The 21800-nt window shown below is 41.5% G+C and overlaps 2 protein-coding genes across 3 annotated transcripts; one reads left to right on the top strand and one right to left on the bottom strand.

The window, feature by feature from the left end:
• Positions 1-232: 232 nt before the first annotated feature.
• On the top strand, positions 233-5668 carry rrp8 (ribosomal RNA processing 8). Its single transcript, XM_067507700.1, has 7 exons — positions 233-604; positions 1893-2148; positions 2233-3127; positions 3965-4094; positions 4177-4283; positions 4361-4457; positions 5110-5668. Exons 1-7 carry the CDS (start codon positions 500-502, stop codon positions 5221-5223), a joined length of 1704 nt encoding a protein of 567 aa, XP_067363801.1. The 5' UTR covers positions 233-499; the 3' UTR covers positions 5224-5668.
• Positions 5669-6490: 822 nt separating this feature from the next.
• si:ch211-149e23.4 (uncharacterized) lies at positions 6491-16519 on the bottom strand. 2 transcript variants are annotated; one of them, XM_067508526.1, is made up of 14 exons: positions 16380-16519; positions 14225-14554; positions 13735-14043; positions 11908-12189; positions 11676-11811; positions 10839-11008; positions 10456-10737; positions 10036-10320; positions 9657-9941; positions 9393-9555; positions 8503-8663; positions 8280-8355; positions 7050-7077; positions 6491-6880 (listed from the first exon to the last, which is right to left on the bottom strand). In XM_067508526.1, exons 1-14 carry the CDS (start codon positions 16492-16494, stop codon positions 6728-6730), a joined length of 2775 nt encoding a protein of 924 aa, XP_067364627.1. In that variant the 5' UTR covers positions 16495-16519; the 3' UTR covers positions 6491-6727. The 2 variants fall into 2 exon arrangements, with proteins under 2 accessions (XP_067364627.1, XP_067364628.1); XM_067508527.1 differs by having other exon boundaries at positions 9657-9938.
• Positions 16520-21800: the final 5281 nt, after the last annotated feature.

Raw genomic sequence — 21800 nt, 5'->3', positions numbered from 1 at the left:
TGCCGCATCAAAATGTTTAGTCAAGTTAAATGCTTATTACACAATCAAAGTACATGTACTATATGACCAATATCTTTAGAACTGATTTAGAAAAATATTTCTTTAGCTTCTCACTTTTTACTCCCGGACAACATATTAAAGACAATAAATGGTTAATCTATGTTTTTAGTAACAGTATGAAGTAAAACCTCAAATCCCATAATTCTCAGGTGTTCCTGCGTCATCCGCATGCGCCTGTAGTTCTGTTTTTCTTCCTTTACGCGCATGAGACAAACCAACGTGGCTTTTGCTATTACCAGTAGTTACATTTGAATTAACTTAAACATTTCACGCAAACATCGTAGTCAGCAAAACAAAAAACACCGTTTGACCATCACCTTGTTTTGTTACCATCGAGGAAAACTGGTGAACAACCGAATTAGCAAAGTATGCGTTAGCGCTTTGACACAGAAGAAGTGACACTGCCAAGGGTTTTCCCTTTTCTTACAGTACCGCAATCATGTTTAAGGAAGATGAAGACTGGAACGATGAACAAGACGCTCAAGTCCTGAGCAACACTGTCGCCAAAACCCCTCAGAAGGGTAACAGCAGCACCGGAACTCAGGTACAGTAAATGTAAATTCTGTGAAGTTGCTAGAATCTGGTTGAACTGATTTTGAATATATAGAATCTATTATATTTTTTTTCCTGAACATGGCTATAAGTGATCATATTTTTATTATCAGTAATCTGCAGATTTTTATTAGAATGTAGTTAGTATCGATGATCAACGGCTTTCAGCTTGTTCCTTCGGGGGTCTCCACAGCGGATCGTGTTGGTGGGGTGGGATCCCAAGCCAATGCTCTACCACTAAGCCACCAAGCCCCCATATATTATCATTTAGTTAGTGTACAAATTGTTAAATGACTGAAAATAAACACCTATAACAGCTCTACAAGAATAAAGAGGATATTATTAGATGTCTAATCTTATCATCAAATTTCACAATTTTGCCTGAAAAAAATGACTGAAACAACTATCTTATTATTATGATAGTATTATGATTCGTTGAAAACTTTTCTGTCAGTTGCTTATCAGCTTCAGGTCTGACCCAGGGTTGTCTAAAAACATTTACCTACTCAGATTATTTCCAGGATAATGTCTGAGGTTGTGCAATGAATCATGATAAAGTTATTTTTGACATTTCTGAAATAACTGACCCCTTTTCCTGTTGGTCCACAAAAGGAGGATTGAGTTTGGCTTGTTTGAAAAGATCTAAATGCGAAAAACACAAAATGCAACTAAAAATGCAGAAACATATGTATACACTCCCCTCCAAAAGTATTGAAACAGTGAGGCCAATAATATTATTTTTGCTGTAGACAGAAAACACTTGGGTTTGACATCAAAAGATAATATGAAACTCTGCACGCTCAGCAAACTCACTCCCAATATTGAAATATCTGCTGAAAACAGAACTCTTTCAATCCTTCCTATGCACTTAAATCTATACAAATAATAATAATAATAATTACTTCCTTTATGCTCTTTCTTGCACTTGCATCTCATGAAATGTAAACACTTTTCTGATAGGACTTCGCTTTGATGTTTTCTCCCTGACTGAGGTTTTTGCTGCCTTGTACCTCACGTGTAAGTCGCTTTGGATAAAAGCATAAAGTGAAATGTAAATATGAGACAAGAGATCAACATTTCAGCTTTTATTTTCAGGTATTTGCACGTGGATCTGATACACAGCTTAAACGATAGCACCTTTTGTTTGAACACACCCATTTTTCATGTGAGCAAAAATAGATTCAACTAAATAAGACCTATTATTTATTCATACATCCTTTGCTTGCAACCATGGCACCATGGAGAGCAAGTAAAATTTGAAACTTTGTTCTCCTACTTAGTCCAAGGTTGTTGGAAAAAAGAGTCTTCTGCGGACTCTGCAGACACTTGGGGCAGTACCAGAGTGGAAGAACAACGGCCATCAACAGGACAGTGACAGTGAGACAGAAACAGCTCCATCACACAGTAAGAAAAAGAAGAAGAGGAAGAAAAAGAGAAAACATGCAGAGAGAGAGGAGGAGCAGCAACAGAATGGAAATCAAAGTGTGAAGGAGGAGAAACCTGTAGCAAAAAAGAGAAAGAAGGAGAACACATTTGGTGAGTAAATCACTTGTTAAAGGCTCATGTTTTTATTCAAAAACAGAAAAGGATTGATATTCACACATTTTTCTCTTTCTAAAGGAGGCCCAAAGGCAAAAAACACATGTGCTGGTGAGACAATGGATAAAGAAATGACTAAATCTGTAAAAGTGGAGGTAAATAAGACAGAGAGCACTGAGCAGAGACTGAGCAGACAACAGTGGAAAAACAAAATGAAGAACAAGAGGAAATGTAAAAATAAATTTAGCCAGAATAAACCTGAGGAGGAAGTAAACAAAGTAGAATGTGCTAATAAACAAGGGCAGAAAGAAGAACTAAAACCCCATTCATATGGCAAAAATAACAAGAGTGAAAACATCCCAGAGAAGGCAGCCCAGAAAAAGAAAAAGGAGAAAGAATGTAAACCACAGAAAAAGAAAATGACTAAAGAGGACAGTGACACCCAGAAACAGCCACAGAGAGAAGAAAAGCAGCAGATTGACAGAGAGAAAAGAACAAAGAGTGGTCAAGTAGAAAAATGTGCAACCAAATCTTCTGCTGATGGATCAAACCAGAATGCAGTTGAACCTGTAGTGGAGATCAAGGATGATCAGCAGCGGTTAGCACTGAAAAGAAGGAAGCCTGAGCTGAGCAAAGAGCAGAGTCAGAAACGAGAGAAGCTGCGGAAAATGCTCCACACGCAGAGAACAGATCGACAAGAGAGTCCGATGGAGCAGAAAGACGAGCCAGCGGCACCAGAGAACGAAGGCACACAGGACCGCTCTGCCTCCCTCAGGTCTCGCATGGAGCAGCGCTTGGAGTCGGCTCGTTTCCGCTACATTAACGAGGTTTTGTACAGCACGGACAGTGGGGAGGCGAGATCTATGTTCAGACAGGATCCACAGGCCTTCTGGATCTACCACAGGGGGTACACAGCACAGGTTCAGAGGTGGCCCGCCAACCCAGTGGACGCAATAATCTCTTACATTCAGCAAAAGTGAGATATATTCTTTGTTGCTGCGATTTAGTTTTAGATTGATTCATTACTTTATATTTTTAAATCAAGTTAGTGTAATAAAATATTGCAATTCAGGGTCTTCTTATTGGTACTTTTGAGCTTTCACCTTTTCACCTCCTTTGTAAATTTACCAGACTCAGGTGATGACATCTATAAATCCCTCGACCCCCACCCACACACACAAACAGTAAATCTGAAAATCTGAACACTTTAACCAGGCCTGTGAAGTAGATAATAAGATGCAGCAGAAAGCTCCAGAAAGTTAGCAAAGAGAACGTTAAACTTAACACTTAATATTGAGATATTAGTGTCAGAAGCAGCTGCTTGGTCTATTAAATTCAGTGGTGATGATGGTGCCATCGTTAAATCATTTAAACTCTATTTAAAACCATCATGTCACTTGTTTAGTTTCACCTTGTGTTTCAAATTGTTAACACAGCCACTTCCTTCCAGTAAAAGACATAAGACATCCTTCACATTTCTTGTTCAGACAGGTTATTGTGCTTCAGGTCCAGAGCTCTCATTATATACCTCATTTATCCCTGTAAACAGTTAGTATCTGTTGGGTGGCTGTAAACTTTGACAGTGAGGAGTCATGGAGGAGATAATGCTGCACTGTGGGTGTTTAATTAATGTTTTGGCCAACTGCTGTGAGAGAAGGCCTTCTGAGCATCAGCAGTTTTACGGAAGATGAACAATTAGTCGTTGGTTATTAGTCATATGAAGTTTAAATCTGCATGTTTTTTCTGCATACGTGGCAGCGATCAAATATCTAATTCTGTGATTGTAAACACATTTCATTTCTGTTTATTTCAGACCTTCGACTCTGGTGGTTGCAGACTTCGGTTGTGGTGACTGCAAAATAGCACGCAGTGTGAAGAATAAAGTGCACAGCTTTGACCTGGCAGCTGCCTGTGAGCTTGTTACTGTCTGCGACATGGCCAGCGTGAGTCTGGGCTTTGTAGATTTATAGATTGCATATTTCCTCCTTTGTTATAAAACAAACAAAACAAATTATGTCTGTGCAGGTCCCACTCAATGACAAGTCTGTGGACATCGCCGTGTTCTGCCTTTCTCTCATGGGGACCAACCTGACAGATTTTATATCTGAAGCCAATCGAGTTTTAAAGATAGGGTAAAGGTTTGAGTGTTGATTCAGAATTTTTCTTCGTACAAACAACAACATCTAAATGTTTTCCTCAATGTTTGCAGAGGGGTCCTTAAAATAGCAGAAGTTGCGAGTAGATTTGACAACGTGCGGGGCTTCATCACTACACTGGCAACTCTCGGATTCAAGATGGTGTCCAAGGTGAGACATACAGTAAAACATTTATTGTGAGTACAGGTAGGCTATGAGTCCTTGTACCTTTAGAAGATGTTTGTTTCTCACTGAGGAAGTCAGCAGCTGGCAACTGCATCTTTTATAATTCAAATCTTGTGGCTGTGGTGAGGTGGCAGGAAACCTCAGGTAGAAACAAATAGTCAGTAAAAAATATGACTTGATTAAATATAGAAAGGTTTGTCTTCTTCATGTAAACAACCCAGTGTAAAAAAGAACTGAAACACATTGGTGTCACTACATAAACAGACTATTCTTCACATTTATCCTGAGCTAGTGGGGGCCAAGAGCTTTACTGCCACGCTGTGTATGATATGTCCCACATATTCTGACATTTTGAAGACGTTTTAACTTGTGATATCTGGTGGAATTTAATCAGATATGATGAATCCGTTCCAGCAAATATTAAAATGCAACAATTAGTGCAATGTTGTTCGTGTCACCTGTGCACGTCTGCTGTGAAAACGGTCTGTTTAACTTGTATTTCCTCGTCATTTGTCCGCCTACCTCCACTGGTTCTGTGTTCACCCACATGGACTTGTACCCAAGTTAGGAAGCCCTGACTATGCCAGTAATTATATCTAATAGATGTTTTATGTCTTGTTTCCATTTCCCCCTTTAGGACACAGAGAACACTCATTTCTATGCCTTTGAATTTGTGAAAACAGGCAATTCTCCAGAAAATGTGAAGACATTTGGACTGCAGTTGAAGCCATGTGTGTACAAGAAAAGATGAAGATGTTAGACTTGATAAATCTGTATAGAATTTTTAGACCGCATACTGTATGTTTTCTGTTGCTATGGCAATGGTCTAGGATTTTTGGATTCATTGTTGTGTTGTACACTTTCCTTGAAAACAATTTTAAACCCTCTGTAAATCAGTTTTGTTCCAATTTAAACATGGATGAATTATGTGCATTATATGTACAGACTTTCTGAAGTAAGACAATGGTCTGGATTTGTCTTCTGTCAGTATCTAAGGGCATCTGGGTTTTCTTTATAAGCAGATGCCAGATGGGTTGAATTTATTAATTGGTTCCTCTCTCGTTTGAGCTAATCACTGAGATAAATCACATTAAGGAAATTTAGCCAGTGTTATAAGAGAGCAAGTGATGTATATTATAAAATGTTACATGTGGGGGGGGGAAATTATGGTTGCAAAATATACTTTTAGAAGATGATATTGTGTGTGTATTCATTTTTGGAGCATGCATGTGCCTATTTATATCAAGAAACTTTGGCACTGAAGGGGTTGCTGGGAGAAAGCTAAGGAGAGCATCTCTGAGAGAAACGTCCAACTGTTAGTGGTGAATGTACAGTCAGAGGGGGTTGCATTAATAATATTTTGCCACAAGAGGGTGTAACATCACTGCAGCTAATCTGGGCCAAGTCCATCTGCATCATAAATGGTATAAGAGTTTATTTATAGACTGTTACTGTCCAGCTATGCAGGGGAAAAGGGAGGCAACATAAAAGCAGATGGAATTGCTAAAGAAAGTTGTTTATTGCTTATACGAAGTTTTAAGGGAAACTTCCTATAGGTGCTACTGAATCCAAGAGTTTGGGTTAGTTTGCCTTTGTGTTTTGAATTGTTTATATATATATATATATATATATATATAATAAATTGCTGCATTTTAATTACAGTTTCTATTCAAACAGAGGAACAATGGCAGTACCTTCCCAGTGCTCTGTGTGTGCGCACAGCTTTAATAATCTAATCCTGGCCCAAACCCGGTCGGTAGTGGAATGAGTACTTCAGTGTAGTGACTCAGTACAGAAGGTCACAAAGAATGAAAACTGACACCGGAGAGGACTGAACATTATGTGGGATAGGCAGTGGCTGAGGCCCTAACACAGATATACTCCTGTAGTCATGGCAGATGGTTCTCACTGGTATAGTAGATTAAAGAACTCTCAAGATGGTGTGCGAGGTCACAGACAGTCAAGTGTGTGTCTGGATGTGTGTGTTTGTTGTGGGCCACTCGTATGGTAACAATAACCACAGCTCAATGATTTTATTGACAAAACACCTAAAAAATACAATGGGCATGAAGACAATCCAAAATTCAAGTAAGATGATAAAAGTGCTCAAACTATTAATGCCAATCAAAAACAAAAATGGCTTCAGTATAAAAACAGAGCATTTTAAATTGTACAGAAAACAAGCCATTCTATCTAATTTGTGCACAATATAAAGCTGAATGTGGTAACAAAGCCTTGCAAAGCACCTCTTTTCTTCACACTGTACTCTTCACATCAATGACAATGGAGTAGCTGACCAGTTGAGCGTATTCCTTGTTACTGTCGGCCTCCGTCACTGCTGGTTTCTTTACCTCCGGAGAACCGGGCTCCTGCATCAGCGTAGTCAAAGCTGAGAGAGACTCCTGCTTCTGATTTATTGAGAGTAAGCATCAGTGGGGGAAAAAGAGTTTGAGAGACCAGAATTTCTGGTTTGAGATTTGCATAATAATATGGTGAGCAAAACCAAAAGCTGAGGAGCAAAAAACAAGATTTATGAACGCAAAATATGTAAACATGTGTGACAGGATTTAAGCATACCTTATATTTTGTCCTGCTTTTCACTTTGCTGTAAAAGAAACGCGAAGGGTCAGTCAATAGTCAGTAAAGTGACACTGTTTTAGATTATTGGGACTAAATGTGACCACTAGATGGCACTGTGAATTAATCTGAGTCAGGTCAAACAGGACAGGTGCAGGTGTGGATGCAATATGCAACAGGAATATCAGCTCGGAGCCAAGAGGAGTCCTTATTATTGATCTGTGATGTCAGAAGCAGAAGCTCACTTTGTACATTATGACCCTGGTGACATCACCTACAGAAGACTTGCTGCTGTCAAAAAGTGTCCCCAGCTCTGAACGGGAGGGTGAGGGGAGAGTTGACATTATGTCCAAAATAGCCTTCCTCTCAGGGGAGTCGTGTTTTCTTGCGTATGCTTGTTGTACACTGTGTGACTGACCTTCCCAAGTTAGCCTGACAGGACCCTCCCACTGGGCGAATGATAATGGGACAGACGCTCTGTCAAACAATGGCACCTTGACCAAATGTTCTGACCCAAAGAGAATGGCCTATGGAGGCAGCCTCTGAACCACTAGTGTGCTCCTTGGTGCTGCTTTTTCTGCAGCGAAGCCTGAACTGAGCCTGATAAACATGCTTGAGAAAAGTCAAGATCTGGCACTGGATGTGGAAATGTGTAAATGTCTGCAGGCAGGAACCATAAACAGTCCCAGGATCGTGACAGACATCCCACATCAGTCGTAAAGACGAGTGACTCACTGATTTTTTCCAGCGGCAATAAGATTAAGAGATGGATTTGTGGATTTTTTTCATTGACGAATGGCAGCTTGAATTTCATTATACTAATAACTTCAGAAGAAGTGGACTTTCTGAACCTCGTACCTTTGCTTCTGCAATGTGGCATCGATGATAACAGGCCAACTAACAGCAGTCAGCTGCAGAAATTGCCAGACGTAACACTGCTAACAGCCAAAGCAGGAAGCTGGAAAATAAATCTGTTGTTCAAACTGACAGAGGGAACATGTTCTACCTGTCTACAAGCAGGTCTGCGGTGGCATAGACACCTGTCTGCTTTAGCCACACTACTTCCTGTTTGTGAATAACTGCATGACACTGTACTTGGGTTTTGGTGTTAACGATCTGCACATCCTGTTTGTTTCACATCGTATGGAACTGGCAGCGTTGCCCTCATTTGCCCGTCAACACATTACCTGCAGAGCTGCAACCTGTCACCTGCCGAGCCATTTAACTCACCAGCACACCCAGAGAGTGACGATGAGGATGGAGAGCAGAGCCAAGCCTGAAGAGATGCCGACCATGGATACCAGTGCTGCAGCACACACATAAAAACAACACAGTGAAACCGCAGTTGGACAAAACTTATTATTATCTCAGCATGTTGACAGGATCAGAATTTCTTGCGTAACCATGTCACTCGGCTCTTAAAATGTAGATCAGAAATAAAACAAGTGCTCACCAGTCTGTGTGTCCTGACTCATGAACTCCACCTGAATGTTGACTGCGGCCACGTGGTGATAGAAGGAGGCCCGACAGGTGTACATGCCTTCATCCTTTTTGGTGAGCTCCGACTGGAAGACCATTGCAAGCCCCTCCATGGGGACAAATGACCCGTCACTCCTGACAATAAAATTGGCTTTTAGCTGAATTTGAAAGAAGATTTCAACGTTTCAGGAAATACACAACTTTTTTTCCCAAGAGATCCCAATGGATTGATGCTGGTCTCACATAAATATTGTGCTCACCATCACATTAGCTTAGCTTAGCATAAAAACTAGAAACCCTGGTTGTGTCGAGGTAAGCACTTCCCTTTACCACCTGAAGCAACTAATTAACTCATTATAAGCTGTTTGTTCAATTTACACAAAAAAATTGTAAAATCTTAAATAAAGTCTCTGTCAGGGGTGTTGCCTACTTTCATTTAAGAAAGCCAATTTGTGTGTTTTCGAGAATGACTATGTTAAACTGCAATTTCAAGTGGCCAAAAGATGCTGTACAACATCAATGTTGTGCAAACATTCAGCCATTATTCTGTCAAGGGTGAAGGTGGGACTCAGGTGTAATTGGGCAAGAGGTGGGCTACACCCTTTACAGACCCCAAGTTTGTTTTAGGGCCACACATGGGCCACACATGGCGATAGACCACATTCACACCTATAGGCAATTTAGAGTCACCACTGAACCTGACTGCAGGTATTTGGACTATGGGAGGAAACTGGAGTACCTGAAGGAAACACACACGGAGAGAACTTGCACTCTTGGAATAAATGTTGAATTGATTGCAGCGCACTGTGTCTCCAGGTGCTTCCTGGTGATAATAAAGCTGTAGACAATATAGAAATACACCACCTTTTACAGTTGAGCTCGAACTGTGGCACGTTGCCTACGATCTGAAGTAGTATTTTCTGGTGTTGATGCTTTTCCTCGAGAGTCAGTCTCTGTGCCAGGGGTTTACCACCATAGCGGCTTTTCAGAGGAGTCGTGTGGTTCAAAACTCTCACAGTGGAGATAACTGCAGAAAATTCAGCTGAACTTAAAAGATGGTCTTTGAATTCATGTATCTAAATTTAGTGCAAGAGTAAGCGTTTATATGACTGTTGTTTCTACACTTACAGTATCTGGGGACATGAACGCTCAGCTTCTCTGTGATCCCATGTTCAAATTGGTACACACAAGTCAGGTTCTGCCCTTCATGACGGGCCAGAGGAAACTGGTAAGTCAGCCGGACTTTCATAGCACGCCCTTCATGTTCTGATTGCAGGGATGTTTGACCTTTAGCGCTCTCGGGAAGAATCCAGGTGAGGTTAGTCCCGACATCCTCCCCTCTGCAGTCACACACTGCCACCCAGAGATGGGAGTCTTGCTGTCTCATCACAGATACGCTGAGCAGGGGAGCTGCTGAAAGAAAGCGAAGGGTGACAGGGAGCAGATGAGCTGCCGTGTGAGGATGTGTGTGCGCCACAGAAACATCACAATGAAAGAAATAACGTACTGTGCACAGGAATGTGGATTGTTCTTTTCTCTGGGGCCTTCAGGCTCGGATGCTCCACCATGCAGGTCAGATTCTGACCAGCATACAAAGAAGATAAGAAGTGCACAGAGCTACGGGCCAATACCAAACCATCAGTCTGGACTTTGGTCTCCATCACATGACTAACGTTGTTTCCAACATGCCAGGTTATGGCTGCTTCGACGCTGTCTGCAGAGCAGTCCACCTTTGTGTACTTTTCATTGCCTTTCCACTCAGTGCTGGAGTTAACGGTAATGTTTGGGCGAGCTGTGTGGGAAATAGAAGTAGAGGAACTGAGGGGTGTTTTTTCAGTGAAAGAACTAAAATCTATAGTTTGCTTACATGGTCAAATATGTCCACAGCTCACACAAAATTATCCTCCGCTTGATTTGTAGAACATACCGCAAAGAGGGAGTTTTATGCTTCTGTTCTCTGGCTTCTCAAATGCTGGGTGATTTATCATACACTCTGCAGTGAGCTCCCAAGGCAAGCAAGCAGGGAGGAGTAAAGATCCCCGGACGGAGTGGCTTCCATTACGAGAAGTGAAATTGAACCAAGAGACTTCAGACACACCCTCTGGTAGAAGCCAGGACATGTTGGCTGCAGGAACAGCATCGGCTGCTGAGCACTCAATCAACTTGTGTCTATGTTCAGTTCGCACATCAACTTGTATTGTGGGTGGAACTGAGAGGAACAGAGTGGAGAGAAGGTTCCACATCAAAATTAGAGCAGAAAATTCACAGTGTGTTCATAAAGGAAATACTTTGTTGCATTGTTTCACCGACCTGGCAGAATGACCTGAATCTTAACGGTGACATTAAACTGCAGCACCGATTTAAGATGGTGATAGGTTACAACGCATTCATACAGCCCGGCGTGGTGAGGCTCCACAGGACCATGAACTGTGAGGCTGCTGTCCACCAGCTGAATGTCCTCTGGCAAGAGTCCATCATCCCTACGGGGAAACACAAGCAAATACACGAAGAAATGATGCTTCAGTTTTATTTGTTGTGCCAATATTTAAATATTTGAACTGTGAAAGAAGAAGTGATTGTTTGGATGAGGACTATGTCTAAATCTGGTTCCTGCCGTCTATCACTTGTGGTTTGATGCCACCAAACGTGTTACCACATCCTCCACAAGCTAAGTTGTTTCAGTCGAGAACAAAACTAGTATCTGTGCCAATTGTTTATGGAAAAGTAAATAGATTTGCCTTATAATGTTTTTTTTTTTTAATTTCTACAAGAAAAAAGAAAGCTAATAACTAGGATGTGTATATAAATAATGTTTGGCAGATAAAAATTAAATATTGATCAGTTGGTGCATGAAAGCACATTGAAATCAACAGATTTGCTGTCACAAAGGAGATTAAAGCTTTCACTTGTTTACATCTCTGGGACTTAAGACATATTTACAATAATATTCAAATTTAAAGCAAAGGACAAATATCCCTGTGTTTGGTCTGCAGCATATACAGGATCCTACAAATCCCAGAAGGATCTCAGTAGCATCTCATCTTACTCTTCCCTTCAAACATCCCCAGTGGGTGAGCTTTCAGTAACTGTTGAGCTGAGGGTTGAGGAGCACCGTAGAGTGATCCTTTAAGACCAAACACTTCTCACTTTTTGCAGGTTACATTGTAACGTGGCACATTCCCAGTGACCTGCAGGCTGATTAGAATCTCTCTCTGTCCTTCCTGCAGCTCTAATGATTGACCACTGTTGATTCCCAGCTCCAACAAGTGAACTCCAGAAAAATCTGTGGATGTGAAAAAACAACAACATTGTTTTCTGTGACCCCTCCCTTGTGAGCTTAAGCAGAGTTTTTCAAACAGAACACTGAGAAAATACTCACAAAAGAATGGCAGTGTTAGTGCACGTGACTCTCTGTGTGTAAATTTGGGGTGGTCAAACATACAGGTGACATTGTGACCTTCGTACGCTGTTGCAAGGAGGTAGACGGAGCTTTTTTGTGTGTCTGAGTCCGTGTCATTCTCTCTCTGCAGCTCCTCATCGATGTCCAAAGCCAAGGAGATGTCAGTGTCAGGTTTTCCTCCAGATGAAATGCAAGAGACCACCCAGAAGTCATTTCCTCCTTGTTGCACCACCTCTGCTTTAATGCTCACGTATGGCCTCGCTGCAAAGCAGGAAGAAAGGCGAGAAGAGTTATTCTTTCACAAGCTCTAATGTTTTTTCCAGCAAATTAAAAAGTCAGATAGCAAGCGGAGGCTCAGGGTGTTTTTGTTAAATAGGAAGCTGGGACCGGATGAGCTGAATGTTAGCTAAACACAGACCATAAGGGGCTTCTGCTTCGGTGTGTGCTGACTTTGGTTTATCACCTGTCCCATCTGTTGGCCGGGCTGCAGCTGAGAGCAGATGTCTGGCCCAGCTGCTGTCCAACCAAAGCTGAGACAACCACAGGATTTAATACAGGAATCAGCAGAGATCAGAGTCCATTATCGAATACATGAAAGTTCTAGTGTCCTGCGATAGCCAGCCATCCCTAAATGAGTAAGGGAAGCGAAGGATCACCTCATAATAGCTCGGGTGCGATTAAAATGAGTTAAGGCTTTAAAAATTCAATTCGTTATCACCTACGGTTATGTGTGGATAAAACCACTGCATTCAGAAAATAGCTGCAGTAGTTTAGAGGAGTGTGAGTGCGTCATGGACACATGGCTCATGTTGATGACACAGCTACTGCACCATAAAGTCTGTTGTGTGAACATTAAAAAGTGAAAAAGCAAATGGCCAAACAAATAACTTCGTAAAGTTATTAACAGACGACAACAAGGGAAAAAAAAGCTTAATGTTTGTAGTAAACTGGAGACTGTGTGTGTGTGTGTGTGTGTGTGTGTGTGTGTGTGTAAAATGAAAACCACAGCCTTCTGTACATATATACTATGAACTTGAATGTTACTGGGTTGGTTCCTGACACGCTGAGGTAACAACAAAACCAAATGTGTGCGGGTTTCTGTGTCTATTTTACCCGCTGATTCTTTCTAGCTTTAGTGGTAAGTGTAAAATAGTGCATTTACAACCAGAATTACAACTTTTTACTTTTGTTTTTATTATTATTATTTATTATTTACTTTTATTATTGTTAGTGGACATGAACAGGGTCATTCAATTTAAGCAAAGTTTCTGTCTGCTGAAGAACGTCCAGTTTCCTGTTACTTCTCTCCATCAGTTCTATTGTTCTTCTATCAGTTTGAGCAGAATATAATCTGCTCAAATATAATCTGCATTAAAATATTATTTTCAGCTACTTTGATGTTATAAATTTAATTGCTAAGCGTCCATGTTTATTTGCCATTCAACAGGTCTACGTGTAATAATTTGCCAAATTGCATGCTAATGGGTTATAATATTGGTTTGAGGTTCGAGAGTAGGTTGTTGCCGCATTCTGTTGTTCCACATACTGGACAGCAGAGAAAGAGCACACTCCCACATGAATGCACCGCACTCCGCAGTGTGATTTATGGTCTGTCACTGTGCATGTGGAGCAGAGTGAGAAGCAGTGGTCAGCATGAAAAAGCTGCAGAGAGAAGTTGTTGTTAACTTTAACTTCATGCTGAGTCATGCTGCATGATTACAAAACTGTGACGCTTTGTCACCTCCTTGCAAACACAGACCTGCAAACACAGAACTCTGACATACATAGCTTAAATTGTGAACGTACCATAGGTTTCCACCCTCACTGTGGTGAGTTTAGGGCTTGGGAGGGTCGGGTGCTGAACCTCACAGGATACACTGTCCTCGTCCTGCAGGTGGGTGGGGAAGCGAAGGATGCTGCGCAGTGTTGAGGTGCCGTTTGAGTGAACAGTTTCTGTCATGTTGACTGTAAAGGGCTGATCTGAAACAGGAAGCCCTTTGACCAACCAGCTGATCTGAGGCGTGGGCCTGCCACCGATGGCGGAGCATGACACCGACTGGTAGCGAGTGCTGTTTATGGTCTCTGCACTCACCAGAATCTGTATATCAGGCTGAGCTGTAAATGAAATAAACATGTCACCTTCATGATTGATATTGGCATGTTTTACATGAAAGATGCAGCACCACTACAAGTTTAATTACTTTAAGACTGGTGTGCGTGATGTTTAGCTCATCAGGCGGATATAGTCCCATAGTGAAGAATACATAAAGCAATAACAAAAAAATAGTTATCTTACCTACTACAGTGACAAATGTGCTGTCAGAAACAATACGTTCCTCTGTTTCAAACTGACAGATGTATTCTCCCTCTAAGTCCACACTGTGCACGTTCATCTTAAGTGTGAGGTTGTTGAGAGAGTCCGGCCCGGAGAAGTCGGCGCGGCTGAATGGACCTCTTTTTTTAATTCTTTCCAGTCCCTTGGATTTAGCTTTGGAGTTAATGTGACGGTACCAGTCGGCTCTCTCGAGCTCCCTTTCACCCACATATCTACAGCTGAGGTACATGTCTTCTCCCAGGACTGCTGTGATGTTGGGTGAGATTTCAATAATCACCTCCTCACTCTGATCTGAGACAGAACAGCAAAACACTCAGTAAGAATGAGAGGTCAAGGGTTCACCTGAGCTGTCCTAAAACTGAAAACACAAGCGAAGCAGACATGTCTTCAGGGGAAAATGTGATCATTCCAGTTCCTGAGGGAAAAGACAGCAGGCTGATAGATGTCCATTTACATGCCTGTGAAGGGTGGTTCTGCACATTCTGGTGTCACTCGCCAATGGTGAGACAGTGATGGATGAGGCAAATTAACCGGGTCAGTGGATATGAAGTTCCCGGTGATAGTTTCATGATTAGACCATGTAAATGAGCCATACTATCAGTATCAGCACACTAACACACTCACAATGAAAGTCAGACAGACTGTTATGATGTTGAGACAGTTTTCATGCAGAACCAAAAAAAAAAACCCAATTGAAGAAGCTGTCTCCCAACATTCCTGTAGACTCCATTCTCACGCAGTGCAATGCAATCATATTGCTAAGCTGCAATGGGAATCGAGCTTTGTGACACACATTGACACTTGATAAACACAGTCCTGTCTCCCCAGTGTATAGTTAATACAGGACTCAATTATGTTAATGAAAAGAAAACAGTCCAAAAGTTACATCCTGATCTGTGTCCAGACACCAACAACCTGGTCCCTCCAAAGCACTGAGAAATCAGACACAATTAAGTAGAGGAGAGGTTGTCAGCAACAGACATTTAATAGAAGCTGACAGGTTTTAACTCTTGCAGAAAGGACAGTGTGCACACTCTAATGCATACCAAGTCCCTTCACTCTGCTTCCTCTGCTGACTCCAACAAAGTGCACTTGAGGACACATTTTGCTATATCAGTCATTTCAAGCCAAGAATGTCTATTCAGCTTTAGAGACACGATGAGTAAAATGATGATAGCTTGCTGCTGCACTGTTTCATTGAAAACAATTGTACACACAGTACAGCCGGATGCTGCAGTCTAAGCTAAAATGCACTGCATCAAACAATGGACTCACTACAACAAATGGTAACAATGTGGAGAACCTCCAAGAGGAAAAGGACAGAGAGGGTGAAGGAAAAATTTTATCATTTCAATTATGCCTAGTTGGTTGATAATTCATTTGCCCTTGCAGCTTATTGCAAAACAAATGTCAGCCAAGGATGGAAAAGTCACACCTTAAGGATGTAACAGAAACAACAACTGAGAAAAAAAACATGCATTCATGCACTGCATCATATTTGCTGAGCTCTGGGGGCTTCTCTTTTCTCACCAAACAGCAAACCATTCACCAGTGGCACAGAGCAACTCTTCCTTTGCAGACTGGGGATGTGGTAAACAAATAAGAGTTTCGAGTTTTAAAAACAGAGCTTTTTCACACATTTAAACTTTCATCTCCAGCTGGAAGTCTCTGACTCTGCTAAAACAAAGACTGAACCCCAAAACCAAACCCGTAGGATGTCTAAACAAAGCATAGACTGCAGAGGGTTTCCATCTTTTCACAGAGGAACTAAAATAATCTTAACAACCCCCATATATTAACTTTAAAAGGCTGCAAAAAGACTAATGAGGTTTAAGGTGACACCAATAATCATTAATAATGCACTGACAACCACAGTGGCAATACTTACATGCCATCAGGATAAACTTGAGAAAAAGTTGCTACACAGTGCATTTGACATGCATCCAGCTTGTGGCTTTATTCCCTTTATGCATTTTTAATTGGACTAATCACTTAAGAAAACCATAGCAGCACTGTTTAGCGTAAATACTACAGGTTAAATCAGACCTCAAGGGCCAGTAAAATAAGCTCATAAACAGCTGACAGTCACAGATGGGTTGTAACCCTGCAGACTTACCCCGAGTTTCCAAGTGGTGAGCAACATTTAGGACAAGACCCAAAATCAACAGCCCTGAGCATCGCATGATGGTGTCATTGAGTGGATTTGGACCAACTGACTGTATGTAAGGCATAGGGTAATTAAAGTGCTAGTGTGTGTCTCTGTATGTGTGTGTGTGTGTGTGTGTATTCTGTGGTTTATGGTTAGAGGTACACACCCTCTACAGCTGAGACTGACACTTGTGCATGTGCCCATACTTTACTGTGTGTTCATCTTCACTACCACTCATACACCCACATTCTATATATGCACACTGTTGTACACACACACACACACACACAGACAATATCTGTGTGTAAAACCACTTCTTCTTTTGCTTACTGAAAAATGACTTGTGCACTTGAGTCAAATCTGTAGTTCTCCTATAAGTCGTAACTTCTCAGTTGTTCTGAGTGGGCTTTCGTTGAGGGGCCATATCTCTGTTGTAATTATATAGCAGGGTACCATGGGAAGTGGTGAAGCCATGTATCATTCAAACCACCCCTTCCCTGCCGAGGCCCACAGAGACTGCCTGTCTGCGAGACATCTTTCCCCTGCTCATGCCTTGCACTTGTGAAATCATTCACCTTGGGGTATTGTTTTATGTCATAATGCTCCTCTATTTCACTTTGAGGTCTATGTGCCCTACAAGGACAACTGCAATCAGCACGACCATTCTGAGGTTTCCACCTCTTATTTCCTGTTAAAGCTGATCAACTTTATAGTGTTGAGTCATCCACACCACAGGATGAGGACGACAGTGAATGAAATGACCTGACAAAAGGAAAACTGCTGCCAAAACATTTTGATGGCATGTGGTTTGTAACGGCTTTGTGAACTGGCTGGTATGAAACTGCCAGCCGTAGTGAGAAATTTCACAGCCTGTGAAAGCGGGTTTTACAACAAAGAAAATAGATGTTTCTATTTCACAAACACACACTCAGTACAGCTCAGTAATGGCCTACAGGGGACAAATATCCATTAAAACCCTTTAATGTCTCTTTTAATCTATATAATTGCAGAATATAAAACTGTTGACATCCCAAGAGTCCAGGGCCTGTAAATAGACCCTATATGTCAGGAGTTATGATCCCTGAATCGTTAATAAAAGAGCAAACAAAGCACAACATTCAGTGCCTACCTTAATAAATTCAGATGTTCAGTCAATTCTTTCGTGCACATTTCACCTTAATCTCCATCTGAAAGTCCTTCATAGGGTTTTTAACAAAGAGCATCATATCTTGGTTTCTTAAGTGCCTCTTGGGTTATTTTGCCTCACAGGACAGAACAGCAGATGACGAAGCAGCTAATTAGTATATTAATTTACATGAATACATTCAGATTCTATTTGCAACTCATAAAAATCAGCTCCTGAACCCCACAAATAGATGACAGGGGCTTTGTCGGCAAAGATCAAAGCTCTTATTACTTCCACTCTGGCTCTCCGACTTGATTCTGACTGGGAATGATCATATCTCCGGAAGGTAAAACACAGTTCAGGCTACAGTCTCACCAAAATTACGTGCAGCATTTGATTTTTCGAGGGCAAACACTCGGCACGGAGTTGAGTCTGTCTCATAAAACCTGGTGTGATCACATGAGCGTAGAGCTGGAGGTAGGTTTTTCCTGCTAATTAAATTACCTGAAGTGGTTTTTCCCTCAAGGTGGGCGGAGGTGGAGGGGAGTTTGGCGAAGGAGTTTGAAATATTTCACTGTTTTCTGGGTTTGCCCTGCTGTCTGTGAGCTAATGTATTTTACTGCCAATGAATTGTTAACAATTCACAGACGAGATATTTCTAGATTTTACAGATGTACAACCTGGATCCTTTTTGCCTCACTCTCTGCGTCTCTTTATCACTTTCTCTAAGGACACATGTGGAAATTCAGCTGAAAAAAGCAAAACCTGCCTGTGAAGAGATGTGTGGTAACCTACTTAATTCCGTGGAACCTTATCATCACAGACTGGAGAGGAGGAAAATCACTGATCATCTGCGCCATCTCTTCCTGCTGTTATTCATTTAAATCCAAATTATCACTAAACCCTCCAGCCCTCCCACACACAATCGCAGGCATATGAACAGATTCCACACCGACGTAAAACATGATTGATTTGGCCCTATCAATCAGAGGCACATACCAGTATTGGCCCGTGACACTGCTGGCATTCCTGCACAAAGGGAAGATAAAAAATAGAAATATCAGTCTTTCTCTGGGCTGTACTGCATATCTCCAAGTACAATCTAAAGCCTCTCACATTTGTAAAAACAGATGGTCTGTGCAGACACAGGAAACAGACCACAGCAGGCAGAGCACAAATAAGACTGAGTTAAAAAAAAGGTTTTAATGTACAACTGTGTCGAAGGCAGAAATTTTTGTGTTTCCTTTGTAGCCTTTTATAAAAATAAGCTTCAGTGTTTTGACCACGAGAAATTTGTCATGTGGCAAAGCATCTGATCTTTACGCCCTCATTGGTCCCAACCCTCCAACGTCATCCCACAGCATCAGATATTTTTGCTTGGTAAAGCGTCAAATTCTGCCGCCTTTTCACGTCCTTTGGCGTATCATATCGACGCCAGAGGTACTCTTTGGCCTTACTGTTGCGGGAAGGTCACCATTTGACTCCATGGCAAAACCAGTGTCTCATGTTGACATTGCACGTACACTTAGGTGTGGGTATTGGCCACTTCAGGGACTTCACCATTTGATGCTACGGGAACAACTTCATACACTCAAAAAACTATGTTGACGCTATAGGGAAAATAACTTCTGGACAAGGTTACATGAAAAGGTTATGGTTAGGCTCAGAAATCTTCAGGGTAATGTTAAGTTACACGCTAAATTACAAATAAACTAAATGCTCCAAACAGTGACAATGGCACACACGTGCTTCCTAACTATAGTAACCATGTGCACCACGTTGTGTTGAATTCAACAATTAAAGAGCACAACGTCTCACATTAGCGTTGAAACCCAGTCTCCTTTGCAAAAGTCCTGTGTCTTGTTTACTTTATATATTACATCATTGCTCTAGGCATCAAATATTGAAGTTTCTGGGTTTCTTTTATACTACACTGACAGCTCCAAGCGTCAATCACTGACGTAAATGGGTACCCTAAAAAAGCTGTGCTTTTTGATGCCTCAGGAATGAGAACAAGCTGCCAGGGAGCCAGGCGTCTGTTAAAACTGCTCCCCTTTTATTGGTAGGCAACCCCAATTTCTTATAATGGTGCCAAAATGGCAGCTAGTTTCACTAGGTTTAGTCCTAAACTGTCAAAAACACTGGATTAAAGCTGTACAAACACAGTGGTACTGCAGTGCATTATAAGAAGAGGTGCTTCTAATGTTTTGGCCCAACCTATTGACACAAATGAAGTGGTAATAAATTCATTTACTGTCAAATTAAGGATAGGAGGAGCTGAAAAAAACATTACCAGTCCATTACCATTGGATTTCACAGGTTGTCATAATGTTATGGCTGAATGGTGTAAAATGCAATTGTTGCATTTTTATAAATGCAGCCTTTCAACAATGTAAGATCAAACGAAATAACTTTTTCTGATGTGAAAAGAAAAATGTGACTGTTTCCTTTTAGTTTGTTTTTCAGTCTCACCCTTTATTACCTTGTTAATCATATTACTTTATCATCCACCTCTTATATGTGAAAGGTGGTGTACGCAAGTTTGAGAGACAGATTGGCTGATAATACTTTCTTCAGATAAACAAGTGCAGTGAAGTGGAAACCAGGGTGCAGAGGTGGTGCTGACCTCAGAAAAGCAGCTGCAACCTTGTAGCCACAAAACAACTAACCTCATGCTGAAAAAGAGCCAACATTTAAGCATCTTTGTAAGTCTGTCGTATTTTAAACATCATTCTTATGTTCAGTTCACTCACAAAGTCTCCTGACCTTGTTTTTAATAAGACCAGCTCCTGTTAAACCGTATCCCTCCATAATGAACCTTAATCATCTCATGAATGTTTATGACTTTTCGTCTGACAACTTTCTGTCGCTCCACTTTATGACATTAACTGAAAGAGAAAAACGGAACCTTTAAATTTCTCTGAGCACACACAATGATATGTTGTGATTCTCGATGAATCATCTTCTATAAGTACTTTGTTGTGTGTTCATGGAGTACGGTGAGTCATACTGAAATACTTATTCTTGTAGTTCCTTACAACTGTCAGGAAACACCTGAAAGGTCCTTATATATATATATTCATATGTGCAATTCTCACCATGCAGCCTCAAACAGACAGTTATTTGCAGCTCTGAGCATTGTGATACAGCAAAAATTGAATAAACGCACATATTCACAGAAGGGAAAATCACAAGCAACACTGCAGCTTTCTTGAACTCTTTTCTCTTTATGAGTCATAACATCTCACATCAATCTTTTTGTCTTCCTTGATGCCCCAGTGTGCTTTGACGGTTAAGAAGGCCGGGATGCTGAGTGCTTAATGCTTATTTAGTTGGTGGGAATTGCTCAAACAGTGATGCAGCAGTAATGAAGATGATACATCTGATGTTCAGGTCATGAGCCATTTATGTACTTCAACAGAACAGTAGAAGCTGGACTGCTGAGTGCTTAATAGTTATTTGGTTGATGGAAATTACTCAAACACTCTCGAGAAGAGTGGTGAAGCCAGTCTGGTCATTACAGTAAGTAAAGTGGCTGGAGCTCACATGAGAGTTTGTGATAAATGATGTCGGTTTGAAATGCGTTTCAGAGAAGTGTAGTACTTTGTTTTCTGAAACAAATATCCAAAGAGTAACTGTGGTGTCCAGCCAGCTGAACCCGAAGCGTTGGTGGCTCATGTGCGGACTGGAGGATTAGTCTCGTTCCAGGGGTGAAACAGCAAGCTGCTGGCAGAGCATCAAGTGAGAATGAAAGTGAAATGGACAGCAGATGGTTCTGGTTCGTGCACCGGTTGTTTGGGACATGCTGAGCATGGCTGGGCCTGTGCACCCCTCCAGACCTGGCGGCCGTCCTGGCTTCCCCCACTACAGAACTCTTCAACCAGCAGGCTGTGAGTCTGTGCTAATGCAACCTGTACAACTCCCCTCAGGGGAGGAGGCGAGTTACCAAGGTTCATCTGAGGAGATAAAGCCATTTATACCAAAACAAAGGCCCGAAATCAAACGCTGTTGTGCCTGTAGTTTGTGGTCCTTTTGCTGGCACGTTTCACAGCCAGTTAAAGGACTAACATTTAAATCCTACGTGCTGTTTTTGTTGTGATACTCTAACCACAAAGTGCCGTTGCTGCTGAACCAAGAGGCCACACCTTAGTAAGCACCCCCCATTAGAGGCCATGTGATTAGGTTACTTTGCAGGGCTGTGCAGCAACGTGGACTAATTCAGGGGCTTAAACAGCTAAACAGCTCAAACCAGGTAAAACCTT

This window comes from Channa argus, chromosome 6 (assembly GCF_033026475.1).
Source record: "Channa argus isolate prfri chromosome 6, Channa argus male v1.0, whole genome shotgun sequence".
In the NCBI taxonomy this organism is placed as follows: domain Eukaryota; kingdom Metazoa; phylum Chordata; class Actinopteri; order Anabantiformes; family Channidae; genus Channa; species Channa argus.
Note: the sequence above shows the minus strand (reverse complement) of the source record. Positions and strands in the feature narration are given on the sequence as shown.